At 37.6% G+C, this 24,941-nt stretch overlaps 1 protein-coding gene across 7 annotated transcripts in view; it reads right to left on the bottom strand.

The window, feature by feature from the left end:
• The window catches only part of FGF14 (fibroblast growth factor 14), a 422,900-nt gene that overhangs the window by 86,732 nt on the left and 311,227 nt on the right, over nt 1-24,941 (bottom strand). For 5 of the 7 annotated variants that reach the window (XM_054808157.1, XM_054808210.1, XM_054808183.1 and 2 more), the window contains 2 exons: nt 19,588-19,698; nt 10,242-10,345 (listed from right to left, as the gene is read on the bottom strand). In XM_054808157.1, coding sequence (XP_054664132.1) covers nt 10,242-10,345; nt 19,588-19,698 — 215 coding nt within the window. The remainder of the gene's footprint in view (nt 1-10,241; nt 10,346-19,587; nt 19,699-24,941) is intronic. The other 2 variants (XM_054808173.1, XM_054808201.1) reach the window with 1 other exon arrangement.

The raw sequence follows: 24,941 nt of genomic DNA, 5'->3' as shown, positions 1-24,941 counted from the left end.
TTACACTAAGCTATGGGCAGAAAAAGCCCCACCATTGCTAGGTGTTGTTCTGATGCTACACCACAACTAGAGCTTGATCAAGTAACAAGACACGTGAACCTCATACGTTCCTCCTGGAGGTCTGTATCTGCCTGTCTCCACCTAAAACTGCCTCTCTGGTGACTGAATAGTGTCTGTAATGAGGGAAAGATGAGGAGGCAGGAAAGAGTCACACTCTACAAAGAAAAATGTCAAAAGAAGGTTGTAAGGTCTATGATATTTGTCTGAATGACCACATGTGATCATGGGCTAGCCATGGAAATACCCCAAGGGTCACTATTAGGGGAAGTTGACAGCAAAGTTGAAGACTGAGGAATTAGACATGAGAAACCAAGAGGGAGATTAATTTCAGACTTGATGTTTGCTACAACTATGTACAAGAAGTAACTGGATACTTGCTTTCCTAGCCAGTTTTGTACGGACACCTAAAAATGAGTCCTAACGCATTTGTTTACTCTGTAAGTGAACTCCAATCGGCAACTAGTTAACTACAAATTTAGCTAAAGGGGAAAAAAGTGGTCTTGAGTTATCGTTTCAGAGACGTTTAGTCCCACGGGAATGAGAAGGCTACAGAGACGATCCCAGTCGTTTATGTGGATCTATTAACCCACAGACTGTCACAGCTCTGCAAAGCTGGCCACAGAAAATCCAACAGGTGGAAGCTGGTGGAAGCAGCCCCCGTCCCCCCCCAGCATGCGCACAGAAGACAGGGGGCCATGAACACGCTAGGGCAGATCCCACACTAATAGGCTCTGCCAACAAGCAAGAGGCCAGGGTAAGGGGTCATTAGTCAGGACGTGCAGAATCAGCATTTCTATAGGCCTGCCCAGATGGTCAAGTTTCCATGCAGGATCCAGCCCATGGCTAAAGCTGCCTCACCAAGGAGGAAGAAACTGAAACATCCCAAATTTTCCCACAGGGCCACTTGGCATATGGGAAGATTACAGGGGATATAAATTTATCACTGATCATCATTCACTAATCTTAGCTACACGCTTGCCTATTCAAGAGAAGAAATGAATATGCTGCAACAAGAAAATAAATGTGTGCAATAGCAAGTAAAACAAGACCAAAAAAATCAAGAATAATATGAAACCTGTTTTGTTCTAAAAATATAATGTATATTATGTTTAAATCAGTCATTAACATATATAACTAATACAGAAGACATCTATGGCTATTGCATTGCAAATAACACTTTCATTGTACAACAGTGGTGAAGACTGCTGTGGCTTTTTGCAACATCTGGTTTTTATAGAAACATATCTTTTACACAAAGCCCTATTGTGCAGGGTTGCACGCTACAATAACATGTTAAATAGACCATCCTTCTTTTGCACCTCAATCTTGAGGACCACACGTTATACAGAATTGTGTTGCAAAGGTACAATGATAAATTAATACTCACAAACTTGAGCCCACATCATCATATTATAGGATATGCAGGGTGCCTTACCAAGCTCCCTGAAGTTAATGGATACTTGCATAATTTTCTTTAATTACATAGGTAAATACAACATTTTCTTCTTTTGTGTTAATATTATGGGATATAAATTGAATATTCTGATCCAGTTAGTTAAAAGTTTTAGAGAAAATATTAAAAATTAACAAAATATGCATTTGACTATTTCATTTCTGCAGGATAATACTGAACTTTTCTTGCATAATGAAATCAGATTTTTGCCTGACTAAAGCCATTCTTCAGCCCACCAGAATTTATTTTTTTGAAAAGAGACTTTATATTTAAAAGCTCATAGTTCATTTCTGCTTATCTACCTTGGTATCTAGCTGTACGTCTTTAGGAAATAGCCCTGAACAACAGAAGCTGCATTAGCTATGCATCTACAGCAGTGATAGACAGTACCACATGTGTGTAACTGTTGTTGTTCTACTCCACACAGTTCATTTTTGTTTCTTATGTAGAAAACTTGAAGACGCAGTGAGAAGTCTTCTTCACATCATAAGAACCAAATTTATTATGAAAGGAATTTAAACTTACCATAAAATCCATCTAAAATTGTCTTCAATATTTTGAATATTCATTAACCAATAATGGAAAGAAGTAATAAGGGTTTGGTTTGAAAACATGTTTTTGATAATTGTCTAAAATTCGAGGCATTTTACGTATTTGGTAGCTAGTTTTCATACTTTGATGCAATGGATGAGTAAGATTAAATAGTAATGAATAGAAAATTAGAAATTTCAACCTGATCCTTTTGCTCGTGCAGTGACAAGTAAAAGAACAGAAGACAAGAGGGGTATTGGAAGACTATACAATACACACTGAGACCATTCAACATTTAGGATTACAGACAACCCCAAATGTCTAACAACAACAAAGTTGAGACTAAAGAAACATCCAGAAAAGGGTAGTTGTATTTATGCAACAAAACAAACATTGGCCAAAACCACAGGGAGGTTACCGTGAGAGGCAGAACCGCCAGAAGCAGAAATTTGACAGACTAGATTAAGCTGCTGGTCCATCAGGCCTGTGCTCCACCTCTGGCTGTGACCATTGCACAACAGCTCAGAGGCAAACCTCCTTCAGCCCATCCACAGTAAGCGGTGCCGTGTATTGCGGAAAGCATTCCTCTTCATCCCTCTGGCAATCATCTTACTTCCTGAAGCATGAGATTAGATTACCTCATTTTAGCCTACCTACCTGCAGTTACTATTCCTTGTCATACAATTACTAGTTGAAGAATGCCCAACTGCAGCTGCTGACTCTGTGATCTTCCATCCGTTGACAAGAAGTTTGGAAGAGCAGCTTTTTGACCTTTTTATGTTTATGTACATTTCTGCAATCTTAGGGAAAGAGAACATATGTTGAGAGATTTTTTTGCATGTGCATATGAGAGATAAATGTGGGAAAGGAAAATAAATATTTTAAGCAAATATGAAAGTGCTTCTTATAGATAAAAAAATTCAGTTAAGTCCTGTCAAGGATACTGTGGACATTACTGAACCAAACAGGACACACATATTTGGTTTAAGAGGCAAGAAACACCACTGCAAGTTTTGAGTCAAATTCTGTTATTACACCCAGTATAGTGTTTAAATGGCAGGAGGGTGAAACAGCTGCCACAGATGAAGAAGTCATACTAAACCACTATATCTTTATAGTACTAATTATCATTTTGTATATTCAAAGTACTGTATTTCTTTAACTAGTATTGTTTATGAACTGTAGCTCAACTAGTAGCTATTTCTGCATGTGAAAGACTCAGAGAGGTAGCAACAAATGCAAGCATCAGACTTGAACAATGGTGATATCATCATAAACATTTCTACAATGATGATATCATCACAGGGTTTTCTACAAGTCTGTTCTGCTCAGCTGTGCTATTTCTCCAATTTCTTAAATCCCTACTTATCACAGTCTCCTCATGTCAGCCTCATTCCATTCACCTCTCTCCTTCTCACTTCTCTCCTGCCCTATCAAACTCTCGTACGTCTGTGCATGCCTCCTTTTTCCCTTATCTCGTGTGTGAAAATATTGGCTTAAGCACATTCAATCAAAAACTGTAATGAAAACCTAACCCACTGAAAAAAGTCATGGACTTGCTATGGATTTTATACCCCTTTTCTACTATACTCTGTAGCAGGGACATCCGGCACTTTTGTACAATACAGCAAGACTATGTTATTCATCGTTCCATAAGTGCCACCATAGAATAAATAGATACATTTGCAATTTTCTGTATTTATTTTTGGCAGGCAACTTGAGAGACAAATTATCTACCTCTAAACACAGATATAAATACGCATAAACCACGCAGATGTTTTCCTCCTCCCTGTCAGTACATTTCAGCTACTGCTGGAACATGCTGAACTTGTTTACCTTTCTAGCAACGCAGCCCAACTTACAGAGGAACACAGCCCTGAAATGTGCTGTTTACGCCCCTCTCAAACTAACTTTTGATGTATGAGGCAAATATAGGTCAACTTCCAACAGATACCAAATTGGATAAAAGATAACAGGCTATGGAGAGACGATATTCATGCACAAGAAATCACTTTAGTGGTAAGCCCTTAAAATTAGCTAATGGAGCTTGCATAGGGTTGATGCATTTACACTCTTAAAAATAAAACATAACTAGTTTTCAAAAATCATTATCGAAAGCTGTGATTTTCAAATAATTAAATTCACCCATTTTCCTCTCTGCAAAACATGCCAGAGTAGTTCCAAGACACAGATAATGACAAGTGAACTAAAGTCCTATCCCTGTCTTAGCAAAGTCTACGTTGGGAAATAAGAGCGGGGGAGCAGGTTGAGACCCTAAAGTGTAAGTCTGACACAAGAAAGAAAATCATGTTTCACATTGATCACAATATTTTTAAAGAAGCCACTCCACTCTGATGTATTTACATTCACAGATGCCTCAAAAACAACAAGATTTACCCTATTCTATTATTCAGTATTCTTCTGACTACTAGAACAAAAGCCTAGCTATTTAAAATCACACAGCAAGCTCATGTTTGTCCACATCTCTCTAAACAGATATATTCCTAACTTTTTCTACAGTACCTTGCAAGATGGGGAACAATCTCTGGCAAAACCTAGGTCAACTGCTGTTACACTATAACAACACAAAATCAACAGAAAAATGCTGCCTTAATGTGACATTAATCTCTTTTTTATTATTGTCGTTAAAAAGTATGAATTTTAAACCATCGCATTTCCTCTTTGGTTTTACCTAGTTTAAACTTCCTTCTGTCCTGTTTATTATAAGGTTTTATGCGCCTTTGAAGGTTCAAAGTACTGCACACGCTAAGTGTTACTCCAAAGCACAAAGAGAGACTTTATGGAAAGCTACCAGAAACTTATTTTTCATTTGACTTTGCTTTAGATACTAGACATACAGATCACTTCAGTTCTCATTCTTTTGCAGGCTGTACTGTCTGTGCTCCTACCTTCTTCCTTGAGGCTGAATTTTGTTCTCCTCAGACAGGTCAATTATGTGGGCTTAAAGAAGTGGTGGAAATACTAGCACTGGGAGGCTGCTGAAATGTCAGGTGAAACCCTCAAAGACTTTTATTTCAGGTGAGAGTTGCCAGAGCGATATTACAAATACATTTCCCAGTAACAGATATTGATGTTTTCTCTCATTCATGAAGGCTGTGACACAGACCGACATCTTACTGCCGCAGAAACACTACCCAACCAGCACCCTTCCAACACCCTCAACGCTGCGTACCACGGCAGATCAAACACAAACGCCCATCTTACAGGAAAATTATTCTGTACAGTGAGTAGTGTGCCATCTCTAATTCTGAAACACTTTATAAAAAGTTGGTAAGACCTCCCAAAAATGCAACCGTGTCTCTCCATTACTCTCTACATCCTCCCAGAGAGGTTCCCACTGCCCCATACCCAGAAGAGGAGCTCTGAGCCGCAGCGCACAACTCCAGCTGGGGACCACGCTGGAAGAGGTGACCAGGCGGTTCAGACCTGGCCCTGCAGGCTCAGCCATCTTTTAAAGCATCTCTGTAGTTCATCAGCCTTACTAAGAAACCATGCAGTGGATCGCTATGACTTTAATATCTGCTGCTGACAAAATCACAGACGTACTCTTCCCTTTCTGGTTTCGTCCACATCTTGAGTCTCAGTGAAAACTGGCAGAAGAAATGGTTAAAAACGAAACATGAAGAAGAAAGCACAAGCAGGTAAAGGTGGTTTAGAGTTAGGAATTTTTTCCTTTCTATATTTTAGTTTTTCCCTTTTCTCTTACACCGGTAGCCACCAAATGTTCGTAACACCCTGTTAAACTGCTCCTAGGATAAAAAAGAAACCAGTAGCCCTTCAAAACCCTCCCAGATACATCAAGTAATTCTTGAGAGAAAGTCATTGATATAATCCAAGAAGACTCTCATATCCTCACAGGAAAATAGGAATCATAAAATGGACTAATACATTATAAGTTTTACTGCTGAGTTCATCCTGTTATGATAGCAGAAAATCCTAGAAGCCCAACAAGAAGCTGCAGTGCCCCTGAAAGCTGAACTAATGAACCTTTTGCAAAGTGATTTGACCAAAATTAGCACTGAAACCAACAAAAGCTTCTGCCATGTACTGCACTGTCATCTTCCTACCACAGGCAATACCTGTTCCCCACGGACAATCCCTGTGGCTGTGCTTGGTTTTTTTCAGTGCGTGGAGCCAGTTTCATTCCTTTTGATTTCTATATGATCGACCCTGGAAATATAACCTTATTTTGCCCACCCTTTCCAAAGGTGAGATAGGAGTAAGGCATATTTTTGGATTTTAACATATAAAGTCCATAACTACTACATCAAAACTCTTGCTAGTAACTGAGATGGTTCTTTCTTTGTAGAAATACCCAGCTTCTCCAACTAGCTTTCACAGTGATGCAGTCAGAAATACTGAGTTATTCACAGTTCATTAATCCATCTAAAATAAATCTCAACTCTGTTTTATAATTCTCATTGGTCACTAACATGTATCTAGAATTGGGAAGCTCTCACTAAATATATATATAAATATATATCCTAATTATGAGTGGATATATGAAGATATACATATATAAGTAGAGGTATACATACACACACAGAAATAAATTTGGATGCAATAACCTGAAACTTCAAAAAAGGTAAGCTTAATGGATAGTCTTTAAGTGGGCTAACCCTTAGAAGCGCAAGGAAAAAAAACGAACATGAAAAGGCTCTCGTCCTCCTATTTTCTATTATAGAAAATAACAAATCATTGTATTACAATAATTACTTTAAATGCATTGAAAAATAAGGTTATAATTTTGCAGAAGTATTTTCTCTCAGAAATTCTGCAAAGCCTTATCAAACTCCAAAGATTTTGTTTCTCCTTTATTTGACAAGGCTTTGATGGTCTGTGTTAGGGACCCTGACTTGATCAATCCCCAAAGGACAGAATACAAATCACAACTGCTGCAGCAGGCAAAAAATAGGTATGGAAAGCTCTTGAGATTGACTTTCCTACACAATTTGCTGTCCTTCTATTTCTGTTCTAAGAGAGAAATATTGCCATAACACTCTTCTATGAGATTTCTGCTCTTTTTTTGTAGTTCTAATTCTGTGAATTAGTGGAAAAAATCTTAAATATGGCAGAATAAAATAAGAAAAAACCAAGAGACTCCCAAACTGACACAAACAGCCATTAAAAAAAAAGATATTTAAAAAAAAACAAAGCAAGAAAACGATGCAAATCTGCATTTGATAATCCATATGTAAAACTGGTCCAACACTGTATGTTCATTTTCCTCTTACCAAATACTTCATATCAGAGAAAGCAGGATCACGCATAATACCTTTCCTGTCAGTGCTGTTGCTTAATTAGTCAACATCATGTGAAGCTTATGATAAAAATAATTGAGTTGGGCCTTTCAATTTCTGAAGAGAGGCATCAACACATAGGTTATTCTCACAAGTTTCACATACTGTGAACGGAAAAAGGGATGCTGAGGTATTCTGCAAAGGACTATACAGGACTTTGGTCGCAGATTATAAATGCTACTTAGGCATAGTGCACACTTCCATTTTTTGGAAATGTTTATAAGAAATTGGTAGCATATAAAAATATATGTAAATTTTAACTAGCATTCCTATTATGTGGCACTTTTTTTCAATGATGACAGTTGGCATACAAAACTTAGAAAACTTTTTTCTCCCATCTTCCCCTGAACAGCCAAGGGAAAAACATATATGACATGTAATACAGAACCTCTGCATTGCAGGTGCAACAGATACGCAACAGTGACAAAGAATCAAAAAAAATCCACCAACAAGACAGCAATAGAAAGTGATTGGTTAAAAACATTTTTCTACAAATGACAGTATTTAAAATATTCTGCACACGGTTTTTCTTCATCTTGATCCTCAGGGAGAAGTCAGACTTCTCTCTGATGCTTTGTCTTCTTATTTTCAAATGCATTAGTCTCTAAGCTGAAAGCAGGAAATTGTTAGGACAAAAATATATTGTTGATGTTTTCCATACATTAATATGAAACAATCAAACCTGTATTACAGCACTGACGTTTTGAAATCTCTACTTTTAAATTTGCATTAGATTACCAAATATTACTACTTTTTAAGTTGGCAAAAGTGTAAGCTGAAAATCATTTTGTAGACATACCAAAACTAAAGACTTCCATTCAGTTTTCTGATGTGTCACGTCTCTTTGTCACTCGTTTTTCACTCTCCGCACGAGGCAGAGTAAGCGATACATTCCAAAAACCACTCGTTTCCTTGCCTCATACAGGGTAAAGTGAAAGATTGAGATACTCTCCCAAGAAATTTTTAAGAGAAATACACTCAAAACATAACAACATTCACAGAACAAAATTCAAAAGTACTTAACAAGTTGCCAGTAACTACAGAAATATATGAAATCACCAAGTCCAAAAATCTTGCCATTAGTGGCAATGAAGAATATGCAATCCTGCAAAACATTAAACATGTAGATTACATTTTCCTTATAATAATCTTTTATTTATATCCATGAGACTGATTGCAACCTAAGTAATCTGTGTTGCTCAAAAAGAAGACATAGTAACAAAGCAATTCAGATTCCCACTGGTGTGACAGAAATATCTTGTTAGACCTGAGGATGTTCTAAGGGTTGGGTTCACACCTAGTTAAAGTTTGGATCCAGCCATCTCTTATCTTGCCTTGTACTCTCCACTCCTTTCCCTTCCCCAGATGACACCATTCATTTAACTTGGATCATTCCCAGAATAATACATAAACACAGTGGCTGCCAGAGTTTGTTCATGTAGGGTCTCTCCCGGTGCCACATTACCTGCCAGGAACCTGGTACATTTTCTGAAATTTATATTTCTTTCTGAAGGACTGAGAACTCACTTCAGAAACAGTGCTGGGCAAGAAAGTACTCTTAACTGCACCAACACGTTAAAAAAGTACTGTTCGTGCCACCATATTGAAATGAGCTCCCCACGTGAAGTGATGGAACTGGGAAGTCAGCAATGCATTTTCTCTAATAGCTCTAGTTTTTTTCTTCTAGTTTTCTTCCTTCTGGCAGCAAATATTGCATGTTTTCCTGTGAAAGAATTTTTGATTTTGAACAGAAGAAAATAAATATTTTAGGTAATACTGCTGGAGTTTCCAGCAAACATTTTATGAGGAATTTTCTCTTTGTCTTGACATTGATATTCAAGATTAGTTCCATTTTTTCTTCCTAATTAGCTTTTCCAAGACAATTGTATATTTGAAATAAACAGCACACTTTCCTTCAGGGCATCAGAAACTTAATCTGTCCAATTTCCTCTCAATGGACATTGAAAACAAAGCAGTCTATTGTAATTCAGTGAGGAATTAAGAATTATGTGATGTAAAAAATGGAAAAAGCACTATGTAAATAAATTCAACATAGATGGCAATAAAAATATAGTAATGAAAAATCCTTTAAGCCATCTCGTTAATATCTGACAGAACTGCCTGTTCATATTAAAGTCTGTTTGCTTTTCAAAGGAGGTTAAGAGACTAAATTTACCCAAAACTGAGGATTTTTATATTCCCAACAACACACTGATTGATTAGCATTAAATCATTTGGAATATCTTAAACAATCTGAGGACTTTGCAATCACTTTATCCAGCAGTCTTGCTTGTGACTCAAAAGATTTTTTCTTAAACTTTGATCATTCTACAAAGATACAATCCCTCACAGAACTCTTTATTTTCCTGATATCTGAAATTAAAAAAAATCAATAATGCTAAGCATACAATACAAGATTATGATGATAAACTGTAAAGCTGTTAATGACTTTATAGATGGAAGTTACACTTGTAAGTCTTATCAATAAAAGTAACTGTTGGAGCAGCTTTTAGATTCTGATCAACAAGTCTCTAAGAAAATAATCGCAGGTCTTCATTTAAAAATTCTGGAGAATTTAACTGAAAATCATAATCTTTGTGGTGTATTGCATACTACCAGTATAGCCTACTAGAAAAAGAGCTCTACAGAATGTTTTTTTAGGACTGCTAACACACAGGCTTTCATACATACACCACAGTAATTTCTACCACATCCCGTTTATAGATATGTTGCATACACACATGGGTACACAGGTGTCTGTACTATATATAAATACACACATATTATAGAACTTCTTAAAAGTGAATGTGCATCTCATTTCCTTGTAGATTTTAACTTCAGCTTGCCTCTTAAACAGAGTTCAGAAAGGTACTTACTGATGTGTAGAGGAAACCTTCTCCATTTAGGGCTATATACAACCCAGTCTTTACACCCTGAATAGCAACAACTCGAAGACCCACTGGTATAAGGTTGAATAACGCTGTGAAGAAAAAACATGACCAGACATAAATATACTATGGTTATTACAATATTCTAATAAACATCATTACTAAAAAGAAAGAACTCCCTGTATATTTTTTCTTATTTGACAGTTAAGCTAATTCAGAAAATCTTGCTTCTAGTAAAGTTAATCCTTAAATCAAAGTCTAAGTATCTGTCTAGCAATAAGTCCTGCAGTAGTTCAGTATTTGGCACAAGTGCTAACTAGCAAATACAAAGCACAGAAGACTGGACTGTAATCATTTATGTAGCAGTGCAGACATGAGTATCTCAGGCAATCTGAAAAGAGTCAAAGAGCCCAGCAGTTCTTTCATCAATGTAGATGGATCATAAGGGTAGTGCTTGTGAGATGATACCCTGCAGAAAACATGTCTCTCTAATTCTGGCATGTAGCTTTTTATTTTCTTAAGCATTTTTATGGATTTGGATTAAGACGTACTCTCATTAAGATTGCTTTCAAGAGGTCTGTGATTTCAAATCCAAATTATTTTTTTTGTTTTTGTGAATGATATATTTGATACAAGCAGTAGTACGCAGGCCTCGGGTAATGCAGAGGCTTATCCTAGTTCAGGAAAACACTGAAATACATGCTTGACTTCAAATGTGCATAAATGCTATACAGCTGAATAGAACATGTTCAAAGACTGAAATTCTGGGGAAAAACAAACCAAAAAAAACCCCAACAAAAACCCAGCTAATAGCAGATACCCTAGCAATGGTATACACCTCTGTAACAACAAAAATAGCCACAGCTTTAATTACTGTCTGAAAAAGACCAGTGTGAAGAGCGGGAGTTTACCAGCCTCACCACAGAATAACAAAAGAAAAAGTGATAAGAGACACAGATCAATTCTTCCTCTAAAAATTATGCCAGCACACACCTATACTAACTTTACTGACTCATACTAGGAAATCAGATGCAAAGCGCACATCAAACAGTCTCAGAAGAAAAGATCTGGATGAGCCAGAGTTCACGCTAAGTGGTTTTTCACTGTGGATGAGTCACGGATTCACAAGTACTTGGATGAAAACCAAAATTGCAACCTGTGTGTTCAATATAGGCAGCAAGGACCATGGTTTCACCAGGCTAGGTCTCAGGAACACAATAACGCCTACAGTGAATTCCTCAAAATTTAGGAAGGACATCCAGAGGTGTGACCAGAAAGCGTACCCTCTGAGACTATCTAATCAGAATGCAGGGGAAGGGCCAAAACAAGAGAAAAAGGGTCATGTAACTGCAGTGGATAAGTACATTTTCTCAAGGTGTGAAAACTCCTGGTTGGTCAAAGGACACAAAGCCACAGATAATTTATGATGAAGCTGATCAAATCTTTACAACTGAGAAAAAAACATAGGTTGACTATTAGATTTTAAAGATAGAAGTGGATGGGAAAAAAGCCCCTTTCCTATATTCTCATGCAGAAAAAGAATATGTAACATAAGATCTTGTTAGGAATGCACAAAGCCAGTATAAAGCTGGGAATGGTTGTAGCAGAGAACTTCCTATAGCTGTAGAAAGAAAAATATATTCAAAAGAGTTCTGGAATAACAGAAAACAAATTTATGGATTTACAAAGAAGAATAGAAGAGATGTCATCAGACAAGAATTAGCATAAATATATAGCATTTTCATTTCTGTAGTTTCCAAAAGTCTCCAGCATGCTAGGATCTCACTGGTAAAATACTGGGTACAGACAAGGTTCCCTCTCTAATCTACACAAGGTAAGTGTAAACCAGTGAAATACGGCACTCATGGACAAGATATCCTAAGAGTATACAGGCTAAACACTTCATGACTTCAGGGCTTTCAAATGTTCAATATAATTTGGAAGTTAAAAAACCAATCAGCCATCACCCTCAAATGAAACAATGTCAAAATCAGCAAAACCAATGTTGTGGGTGGTGGAGGGAGAGTCTGTCACAGCAAAACTACGTTTCAGATGGCAGTTAAGTTTGTTTATTTCTAGAAGAAAAGAAATACCAGGAGGAAACCTGGATATGAACATCATGCTAGAGGGAAGGCAGCAACAATTGAGGGAACACCAGGAAGGAAAAGCAAAGAACACTTGTATAAGGAAAAGAGGTGAACACAAAAGACAAGTCAGCCATGGAAAACTGCTAATGAAAAATAACTCCAAATCATAGTGGTTCAGACAAAACTTCTGGAATGTAGATATAATTTGCTGTATTACCAATAAAAATAAAGCAGCAAAGCTACAAAAAACAACCACCACTGAAGGAGAATTAGAGGCCTGTAACATGGCAGTGTTTTATGCAAACTATAAAATCACTAGAGCAGCTTATAGTTGCCGGTGAATTTAGAAAGCACTGAGGAAGGGATATAACATATCTTTTACTGCCACCAGGTTTTAATCAGAGATTGTCAGAGCTGGTGTAATTAGTCTAAGACCATAAAATTTTAGAGCGTGATCTGAAATGCTGTAATTCTGCACATACAGAATACTCAGTATCTTCCACAAAATCTTTCAGTCTTGGGTGACACTAGGGAGGCCAGTCCCATTATTGATTGATACATGCTCAGCAATGTGCTTCATACTGAGGTCGGCAAAACATGCACCAGTAAGGCACAGCATGTGGTTTTTATGTGCTCTGAAGTTGGTCAAAGGAAATTCAATTTCCTCCAGAACGTGGCTGTGCAGAACTCGACTTCCGTGCCCAATTACACATTTCAAACCTTTCTAGGATTCACCTATGCTATCCCCCACTCTAATAAGAACCTGCCTTGAGAAAAGCCTTCCAGAGTTTGCTGGTGTTTCAGGTCTTCACAGCCAAAGCTATGCCCTTACTTGATGAGGGGTGTGAAAAAGAACCATGCCCCCAGCTTCCCTCTATCTTTTAGACTATTATCCAAAACCAAAACTAAGTGGGGAGTGAGGTTCCTGAACATCTTTATGTACCTAAACCCTGCTCGGTGAGTCCACAGATGAGGTGAGAGAGGGAGCGTCCTGGAACAGACTAGAAAATATAATTCTGCCTGGTGCTCAGTGCTCCCATGCTGCACGCTCAAGTATAAAGCCTTGCAAATCCAACTGTAAATAAGACGTGGGAACATCAAGGAAATCAAGTGAACCAATTGGCAAAAATGGTGTGAGTAAAACCCTTTCTCCTCTTCAGTGCTGAGCCTCTGCACACTCCCTTAGCTCTGCTTTGTATTCCATCTAAAGCAGGACTGTAAAGCAAATGGTTTCTTTTCCTTTTCCTAAGCCAGAAAATGGGAGTGGAGGGCAGTTAACAGCAACAAAAGGCATGAAAAAGTTATTGGTTTAGGTGTCATGGAGGGGATTTGCAGGAACACATTTGAGTTGGATTCTAATCCTCCAAAAATTTTAGCCAAAGTTATAAACTCCACTTTTTGATAAGTAGTAACTCTGTCCTTGAGCAAAACACAAAACCACCACACTTCTTTTTCCTTTTTTTATGTAATACCTTCTCAGTATATTAACTTGAAATCTAAATGACTGAAATCAGGTATTTCCATATCCTTGTGAAAGTCTATTTAGGTACAACTGACTTGTAGTTACAAGAAAATTGCCATTACAGATCACTGTTTTTCTCAAGAAGCTTGCTAGACACCAGTTGCTTAAGGCTTACAAATTTGCTGTCTCTTCTGCATGTGCACTGCCCTGGTGTCAGTTAACAAAACTTCCCACAGCACCAAATCTGCAATCAGATCAAGACCACTATTTCTTTAATTTATTTCCATCTGCAGGCCTACAGGCAAAAAAATGACAACTCCATAAGAACATCTTTTAGACTGGCAATGAGTGCAAGGAGTTTGGTATTCAGAGATCAGTCCATCCGTTTCTTACGTAGCAAACCCATTCTACCCGTCTGATGTTACACAAGACGTAATTAAAATGTACTGTTTAGTATGGCTGAACATGGCCTCCAGTGATCCTGTCACACTGACTAAGAGAAATGGGCTTACCTAACTCCCAAAGGTGATTGTCCTGGTTTTGGGACAGAGATAGAGTTAGTTTTCTTTCTAGTAGCTGGTATAGTGCTGTGTTTTGGATTTAGGATGAGAATAATGTTGACAACACACTGATGTTTTTAGTTGTTGCTGGGTAGTTGTAGCGTCTACACTAAGTCAAGGACTCTTCAGCTTCCCACGCCCTGCCAGGTGCACAAGAAGCTGGGAGAGCACAGCCAGGACAGGTGACCCAGGCTGGCCAAAGGGACATTCCCTAACATACAGTGTCATGCTCTGGATAGAACTGGGGAAGCTAGCTGGGAGGTGAGATCATTGCTCGGAAACAGACTGGGCATTGGGTTGCTGATTTTTTTCCTTCCACATGTGGTAAGCAATTGCATTTGTGCATCACTTGGTATTATTATTATTATTATTATTATTATTATTATTATTACTGTTGTTGTTGTTGTTGTTGTTGTTGTTGTTATTATTCTCTTCCTTTGTTATCCTATTAAACTGTCCTTATCTCAACCCACGAGGTTTTTTTCATTATCTTCCCCATCCCCTTGGGGGGTGAGGAGTGAGCGAGCAGCTGTGTGGTGCTTAGCTGCCGGCTGGGGCAAAACCATGACAGTGATGTAAATAGATGACTAAATGCCTGTGTAATTCTTTGAAGATGAACTGCAATAAAAACCAGTGCAAAAATCACACACTGCAAATATTTCTGTTCAGGAATCCAAATTTAACAGCATTGAGGGTGTGGGTTTTTGATCTTCATGTGCTTTATTTCTGTCTAATTATCTCCTTTACCTTACAAGGGTGATGTGAAGATTATTTTATTAATATCGTCAAACCAAAATATGATAGTGGTAGTTACTTTAGAAAGACATAAAAAAGTTAATACTTCCATATTCAATTTGGAAGATATAAACAGAGCATTAGGAGTATGCATTAAAAGCTGAAAATAAAGGAATGTTAAATGGTTGCATAGTTTCTTGAACACCAACTCTACCAGGTACAAAGTACCACAAAAGAAGTAAAGCATGTTGCTACATAATTAAGCAAGAGATGTGCACAGCACAGCCAAATCAAAGTTGCTTTTGTAATCTTAACTTTAGCATTTATCAGTTTATGGAATAGGGCTACAAATGAGCAATGCTCTTTTAATGTTTTAAACATGATTGTAATTTCGTAAGGGGCATAAATAGCACCATTTGTGTGTTAAAATTAGGTTTATGATCCATCAAGGAAAGTATCATGATTTATGTTGAATTTTTTCAGTGGTGGTTGGCTGAGATACATTCTACAGGTGAATCAAAATAAGCCATAGGGCCAAAAGATTCAGGGTTTCAGCCTCAGAAATAAAAGAATCAGAATTGCCTATTTCCCAAATTAATTAGTCTGCCTACTAAACCTACACTTCATTCGTGAGACAAAACTTTGAAGATAGACCAAAGCCTGAAAATGAGCTGTGTTGGGTGGGGAGGAGGGCAGGATGGGAATGTAACACTTGTTACCACAATCACAAAATGGAAATCTCTTCTATTTCTTTACAGTTTCTGTGCAGTAGCTTGTTCTTCCTAATTAACAATGATGAGGCACATGGACAACACTGAAGGCAGTTCCATTCGCACCAAGTAATGCTGAGAACTGCTGTAAAATCCAGCAAAATCAGAGCTAGAGAGGGACAGCTACGCTGAGCAGGACCTCAGTAACCAAGCCTACAGCTTTAACCACAGTCACTCCTGATTTCACTACAAGCCAGCCACAAAAACAAACCAGAAACTGTAAGGCATTAGAGGAAGGAAAAAGAGAAAAACAGCTAAAACAAGAAAAGCAATGCAATAAAGCCTCTTTCCACATATCACTGTGAGTTTGGCAAAAGAATACAGACTGTACACACAAGATGGTTTGAGCTAACAGCCTTGGTCTGGTGATGTGATTTAAGGAAACTCAGCACCATTAACCAATAGGTGCATTAATTCATACTCTGTCACAAAACATCGCTAACTTGGAAAAGGCATAAAAAGAAATTATAACAATGAACTGAAACCCATCAGTCTATTTAAGCTGGGTTCTAATAGCATGGTCCCCAACACGAGCAGGCGAAAGTATGTTCAAAGATGCAATTAAAAGCAGTCACATCTTTCTTCCTTTTTCACGCAAGGGTTTTTGTGCAGCGATACATTTAAGATCTTGCCATCTATCTCTGCAGACTCTAGCCTTTATTCCAACTTAAGGCAAGCAGGGACAATGGCTTGTACTATAGCAGCTGACCAAAACCACTGGTAAAACTCATTTTGACTTCAGATAGAAGCAAAAAGTCACATTAAAGAGACTACCAAGAAGCTTTAAAAACAAACAAAAAATGGGTGTGAACAGAACCACTCAATTTGAACAGACTACATCTTAATCTTAGTTTGCACTACTTCTCCATAACACTGTGACTCCAATAGTGTGGAACTTATATTTACTGACATACATATAAAATGAGTACAAAATGATATATGCACTTGAGGGAATTCTAACTTCAAGCACTCCTCTAACTCCTTGACACAGAATAAATTGCAACAGCACAGAAAGTAGCAGCATGACTAAGCTTCAGTTTCCTTGCTGAAGACAAAAAAGAAATCACTTCTCTTGGCCGTACCTCACTACTCGCTCACTCTGGCTTCTCCGACACCAGGTACTCCTATGGTCAGTGCACGAGGAGGACCCCGTCACAGGCTTCAGGGGCAGTGAATAGTGCCGAACATGGGGGGCAGGCTGGCAGAGATGCAAACCTTTTGGCAGTCTCTATTGCCTCCATTTTTATGAAACACGTTTCAAACGGAAGTCATCCTCACTATCGAGGTAAGCGCACTATCTGTCCTACTGACAGCTAATACATGTCCATCCTTGCGCCCACTGGGCACATTAAATAGGCAGCCTGCAAGCTCTGTGGTCAGAAGCAGGATTTTACCCCCTCTGGCAGCTGCCAAAACTTATTTACCGGTAAGCCTCAGAAGGAAAATCTCATAAGGAGCTCACAAAATAAAAGATCAAAATACTAGGAATGCTATCCATGAGAAAAATTATTGTTTTAAAGCAAAAGAGAAAAGGAAAAGCAAAATATGCTGCAATAAAGAAAAGCAATAGGAAACAAAAACTTCAACAGGAAATGGAAGGAAACAGAGTGAAAAGGGAAAAGAACTGAGGAAAAAGACTGACAGCACAAAAGAAAGAGACACATCTTCATATATTCATGAATATACCAAATGGATCAATCTTTTCAGTTCTTAATATAGCCTATACAGTGTATATTAGTATATACATAGGTACTAGCAAAATTTAAGGTGGAGATTGTATGCTTTCCTGGCAAACACATTAATTTTACATCCCTATGGTCTAAATTGTGTTTACTAAACAATATTGTAAAATTGGACTAGTGAAGAAACAAATAGTGAATCATACCAGTTAAAGACAGAAAAAATTCAAAATCCCTTTATGGAAAAAAAAAATCATTTTATCCTAAAAATCACGTTGAAGTAAAACACAGTATTATCTAACAGTATTTATTCAAAATACACAATACTGCAATCTGGTAGTTGGTTGAGTTTGGACAAGTTCTATATTTCAGAATATTTATAACATAGAATATTCAGTCTGCATTTTGGAACAACATGAATAAGAGAGATGGGCAGACAGATGGAAATCCAGAAAGGCAGAGAAGAGGGGAGAGAAAGGGAAAATGACATAGTAAGAAAAAAAAGAATATTTGTAAAGCTAACAACAGCGAGAAGAGGAAAGTAAGGCACTATGGTCTAGTTTTGCAAAGATTCAAAATCCATAGGGTTCTTAGATTAAAAAAAATCCAACAAACCAAACATTAACATTAAAACATTCCAATATTGTTGCAGTCGTACACATCTCCCCACTGAAGCTGCAAATAAGAGAGAGATGGGCAGAGAGACAAGGAGAGGGAGAGAGAGATACACGCTCACACTCTAAGACACATTTCTTGGACCTCATATAGGCAAAGGTTCTATAAAAAGCAATAATGATCTTGTCTGTACAAGGTCTTAGAATCTAGTCCAGTACAGAAGCGGGCATGAGAGATGGACACACTGAGGGAAGAAAAGAAGCAAGGAACAGCGGGGGGGGGAACCACTTGGAAAACAAGCAGAGAAATACACCTCGAAATGGATTAAACAATTATTTTTCTCAATTCTAAAAAAAATTAAAAATGAATAAAACAATAAAAGATGATTATGCTATCTGTTGACGACGTGTTGAAAATTACAGCCGTGCATTAACAGATAAAACAGGGACCTAACAAAAGTAAAGAAGAAACCTCAAATCCCTTAATTTCTATAGCCTAATTCCAACATTTTTGAGGAAACTAAAGGTTTATTTACATATGCGTAACAAGAAGATAAATCTTTTATATTAAAAATGCTTAAAATAGACCTCAAGATCACACAGAAATATGTTACTTAAATATGTCATTATCATTAATATAAACAAAATACAAATGTTCTCTGCTACACAGAAAATTAAAAATCAACTGTTTCTAGAGTAAGAATAGGTTTGCTTAATTATCATTTGCAGCTGAAGTTATCAAACATATATATGCTTATTGAAGGAAAATATGTGGCAGAATCATAGGAAAAGAGTACCAAAGCAGCGGCCTTTCAAGGCCATTTTGTTTGGAATATTTTTGAAAAATGCTACTGTTGCAGTCCCTACACTGGCAGAAATGCTCTTAAAATCATTGGAACTCTTGCTGGTATAGGGACTGTAGGATCTTTAGCCCCAATTCAGCAGGGTACTTCAGCATGTGTTTTTCAGCAGGGCTTTAATAGTTAGACACACACTTAATGTACTTTGCTGAATCAGGGCCTATATGATCAGTTTTTTTCAAGGAAATTTTGTTTCCATTTTTTTTTTTTTGTTATTTATTTGAAGATAAGAAATTTATGTTAAATACATAGCTTTTATAAAAAAATATTTTTAATGTAATTGTACCATTTACACAAAGTTACCAAAAGACAACCATTGGCCTAAATATGTCCCCCCTGAAGGTCCATCGGAACTTGCGCCTTGCCCTTCAGAGGGAATACATTTAGGCCAACGTCCTGCACGAGCCGTGCTAGCGGTCATTAGGCTTCGAATGGACACAACCCTCCTCCTTTCGACAAAACACATTCAGAAACCCTCCAAAGGCATTAACACCGTGTCTGCGCGTACACACTCGAGCGATGCAATCTGCGTGTGCGATTAAGACATTCCCCTGGGCAGTCACTTACTAGAATTACTGCTGTCATCCTTGGTTCCATCGAGACTTCCATCGGGGTGCATTTGCAAGTAGTAGCCTTGCCTGCAATATAACCTGGTCACTATACCCTTGAGCTGGGGATCTGAAAGACAAACATATTTTGTCACTAGCCTCAAAACTTTTTCCAAGAGTTATCCCTACTTCTCTCACTGTAGGAGGAAGTTTGGTGAAGCAGCATTGCCGTCTTAAAAGTAAGTAAGTACTACAACAGGATGGGTCCTGATGGAGATGGAGAAAAATATCGCCGCAGAGTATCATTAGGCCAGTTGCGTGTCCTGTTCTCTGCCTCCAACATCCTTCACTATAATTAACAGAGGTAAAACACAGGAAAAAAGAATACCCCAAACACACATAGTCAAAAGACTTAAACTAGATTAAGCCCTGCAAAAAATTTTAGACGTCAGCAACAGGTATAGAGCCTTACAGAAACTAACAAAACATTCAAAACCCCTACTCATTTCATATATGTTAGTAGGTTACTATACTTCACATAAGTTTTAAGGACACTTGCACAAAAAGATCTGCCTCCTTTCACTCTGTACCAAAAGTGATGAACTCATCTGGTATAATATTTTCTAACAGTCCCATCTGAAGAGTTCCCAAAATATTTTACCAGTCTAGAATCGGATACAATTCACCTGCCTTCTCCCACCCCCCAGGGAATAACACCCACAGCCAGGGCAAGACATAACCCTCCTTCAACAGAGGAAAAAACCTGAAAAAACCCTTAGTCAGCTAAAAGTATATGGGATAATCAGGTAGCTGAACAGTTAAGCTACCCTGTGTAATACTCTGCATTTATGACAATTGCCAAGAACTGGACAGGGGTTGCCAAGCCATAACTTTATGATGCATCTCAAGGATGGTGCTTTACTAAATCACAAATTAAGCTGCTGCAGAACTGGTTCAGTGCTGAGGAAGAGGACATCGCATCTTAAAAAAATCAACAGCACTACCTCTGCATGATAGTGGCGTTAATATTGTCAAATATAAACTATTAGGCCCAGCTCCAGGCAGTCAGTACATACACTTGTGGGGACATTGGCATTAAAAGCATCTATGTCATATCATGCTTCACTCCGCAATAATGAACTAAAATCATAAAGACTTTGAGACACGTGTAATAAAATGCACAGGTGAACTTCTAAATAAGACAGAAATTATTTCCATGCAACCCTGTGGCCAGAATATAAAATCTTCCTTGAATTTGTGTATAATTGTTCTCACAATCAATCATGCTGGATTATTTACAGTATCCTAAGGGGAGGTGAAAATAAACACTACTAAACAAAACTGCCTCTGAGTGGAATGCTCTGAAGTTTTCTATAGAGGCTCAGTTCCATGAAATGATTATGAAAATGGTAAGTTTTTCTTGAATATCCAAATTAGAGTCATATTAAACAATAAACACATCTAAATTAAAAATATAAGATTAAACTGCAAATATAATAGAAACTGTTACTATAAATATTAACACTTTAAGACTTTTGAGGCATGGAAATAAATAATATAAACATTTGATGATCAACATGTAAGCACATTACAACTTTTTTTTTCTTTTAACTACAAATTTAGCTTGCCATGAATTTTTACGTTAGCATAAGTTTCTCTGTCTTTATATAAGAATATTCAGAAACAAATATTTCTATATTTATATAAACAATGTACTGTCTCAATCAACTTTACCAGACAACTCAAAAATATTTTCGTAGTTTAAAAATGAAAAGTGAGTTCCTCTTACACAGACACTGTTCCTACCAATGCATGCTTTCAACGTGCACTTCCAAACTGATGATTTTAAACACACTTGCTTTACACATACTAAAATGGCATCTTAAAAGACGAAAGAAAAACATTAAAACAAAATTATTAAAACTAAAGCTTTAAAAAGTATTTGCAGGAAAATTATCAGTATTTTGAAAAACAAATAAATGATTCTTTATCATCACTTCTAGCTCAGAGAAGTATCTCATAGGAAGGCAAAGTACGGTCAACTCACTATCACCAGCTGTTTACACCTACTGCTTCAAGGGACAAATGTGAAACTTAGCAGTGACTTTCAAAGTTGTTCTTTACAGTCATTCTATTCATTTTTCTAAATTCACAAATAAAATCTAGTTTTGAACAAGAAAATGCACAATCATTTGTCTATGTTTTCACCAAAAGCATTATTTAAAGTTAACTCTGCTTTACCAGCTATCCAAAATGATATCCAAATGAAAATAATTTGGTGGATAGCTATGCATTTCAGCTAGCATTTCAGGCTACGCATGATGAGACAGGGTATGAATCCCCCATTTATTTGTTCACTCAAGTCCAAACACAGTAAAATAATAACTATTATAGCATGAGACCAGAGGATCCTAGTCATGTGTTTTATCACACTTGTATACAGTTTTAATGGTTTCATTTGTCAGAAAACTGAACAAAGCTGTCCTAAAACATGGCTCTTTCACTTCAATGTTTCATTGAAAACTGGAATTTACTACTAATAATAAGATACTAATTCATATTTTCATTATTCAAAGTAGATCTCTGTAGACTAATAAATGGCAAAAGAAAAAAAATGTCGTCTCTTTTTTCGCGTGAAATGTAGCAACTGAAACTTTCCTTTTACTTTTTTCCTCTGGATTATTAGAACCTTTTTTACCCACTCTCCTAAGCACATCTTTTCTACTTTAAGTTCCTATCTGTTCCTAGCAAGATTAAAACTTTTATTCCTGACAAGTAATTTAATCATGCATTTTTTACTAGTTCTTAATCGTAATATTTAGTTAATATATTTCACAACACTTTGGATCTCCAAATCAAAGTAAATAACAACTAAACGTTTTAGCTGAACAGTGCTCAAAAATCTGGGGGAACTGGACAATGCGACATGGTATTTCTTTGATCTTAGCCAAAAAGCAACCCAGATTTAGTGATGGTGTTGTATGAAATGACTCATTAATCCCAATGCAAGTCATAATAAGCAATAGTCAAAAAGACTACTCCATACAGCCTCAAGGTAAATATCTCCAAGATGAAGCAGACAATCCTGTCAGGCAAGGAATTTACCTCTTCTCCTTGCAGAAAGATAAATGACTTTCAGGTCCTTTTTGAGACACCTGGGCAGCAAGCAGAGAAGAGAAATCCACTAGTACCTGTACTTCTATAGCATTTTACCTACCCACTGTCACTTAATAATATTACAGGAACAGTCTCAGCTTCAGATGCTTTACAAACGAGTTCCTCAAATCCTTTTTGACCATGCTTTATTTATTTTTTTTTTTTTTTTAATACTGTCTGCTAGAGCGCAGGAGTGACCAGCAATGCCCAGAAACACCAGCAGAAGAGTGATGCTGCCTGTCCGCAGGTGCACCGGATATGTTATGGTTTTTAACTCTCATCACAGAGATACCGGTAGATGGACCAGCAATTACCCTTACCCTTTACATCCCACGCATGCCTTTTTCTTCTCACGTGAAAGAGAAAGGGAATGGCAAGAGAATACAACAAAATAATAAACCACAAACAAACAGGATGAGAGTGGATGACCTCACTAAAGAGTTCCCAGCTCTCATGATTTTGTTATAGAATTTTTGCTACTAGTTCTCTTAAACTCCTAGCCACCACAGCCAGGTGATTATGTGAAAAATACAGTTTCTATTCAATTTTAAGTACCTTGACTTCAGGGGGAAAAAACCCTAAACCAGCAAATCTCACTATGGATGAGAATCACAGGACAGTTCAAAATTTCCTAATGGTTTTTATTGATCTTATTTTGCGCATTGACTTCTGATGTTGAATCGTTCAGCGTGACAAGTCTGCAGTGCCCCACCATGGAAAGAATTATTCTGACTTGTAGTTATTAGAAGTTGTTGCTAAAAATTCAAAGACGTTGTACCGAATGGACAAAGCAACAGCTTCTCAAGCCTTTCTTCCAGAGCAACCTGCGTGACAGCAGCCACTTGCAGCCTGCTTTTGTTGCTTTTTTCCCCTTGTTAGTGATGATGGCAGGATGCATGATTGCACTTAGCATGCACACTGTCAGTAGCTCTTCCGATGCCCTCAACAAAGGCAGAGTTTAATTAAGATGCCTTCTCTTCTCCCTCGAATACTGGCTACAAAAAAGGCTTTGGCATTAACTCGTGATAGGCTGAGTGTAGCTCTTGCTTTAGAACAATTATGATACTTGATGTTTTGAATTAAGAATATCTTCTGTTCACAAACAGAATGGTTTTAGCATCTCCTCCCCCATCCTCACAGGCTTCCAGGACAGATCTCTTTAGAAATGTTACGGGTTTAAAATAAACAGGGGACAAACTCATTAATTACAGGTGTTAAGTCTTTCACCTTACTGTTCAGACATAGATGAATTTACAGTGCTAAAAGAACAATGACAAATATAACCAGGAAAAATAAAATCCCTTAGCATCCACTGGAGTTTGAATTTTTACCAGAGGAAGGCTTTTTTGCCTGTCATTATTTACTTACTCTGTCTTTTGAGTAAAGGTACTAAATAAAAGCCTGTTTGAGCTGGCAAGCAAATGCTTAATGGTGGGTTAGTCCAATATCAAATCACAGTCTTATGGAAAAGAAACTGCACCACCCAGTCAATTACCAGTCTGTCACAAAAGGAGTTGCTCAGCAAGTGAAATGAAAGCCAGTATTTGGAGGTACACTCTGCTCAGATAGCACAGTATCAAATTCATGTTAAAAACTGGTAGCTCCAGGTCCTTCACGTTTTACTTGCCCTTTATTCTTTGCATTTGCCTCCTGCAGTTTTCACTTTTGAATATTTCAGCAGTAAAAATACCACTCATGCTGGTCCAGAATAAATCAGGCATCTTTTTTTTTAAGATTTCTGGTGCTCCAATAGTCAGTGTGACTTGACTGTCATTTCTTGCACTCTGATGTTATGACGAGCATCTGTTAGGAATCTTCTCCCACATCTATTAAACTTTATTTGAAATATCAAGACCATTTACAATTTGTATTACGATTAAAAAAAAACCCCAAAACCCAAGAGCTGCAACCCCCAGATTTCTTGTGAAGTTGGGAAGCAATGCATCCACCCAAAGCACAGAGCATCTCACCCACTCCAGACCCATCTCCCAGTTATGTCATAAGGCCTGGGACATGTAAAAGGCCACTTTTCCTGACTTCTCACACAAGAGCGCCCTGTCAATAGTGTTGCGTGGAGTTTTGGGCTGGGATTTTTGCAGCCCCTCTTGCTGAAGCCACTCTACTTTGTGTAATAATTAACTTCCTACCACGGGCAGGGTAAGAGCCCATCCACTAGACCACAGCTCAAGGCGGCCTCCAGCCCTTCACTGAGTTCTG

This window comes from Grus americana, chromosome 1 (assembly GCF_028858705.1).
Source record: "Grus americana isolate bGruAme1 chromosome 1, bGruAme1.mat, whole genome shotgun sequence".
NCBI classification, from domain to species: domain Eukaryota; kingdom Metazoa; phylum Chordata; class Aves; order Gruiformes; family Gruidae; genus Grus; species Grus americana.
The sequence above is the reverse complement of the archived record's forward strand: the minus strand, read 5'-3'. Positions and strand labels throughout refer to the sequence as shown.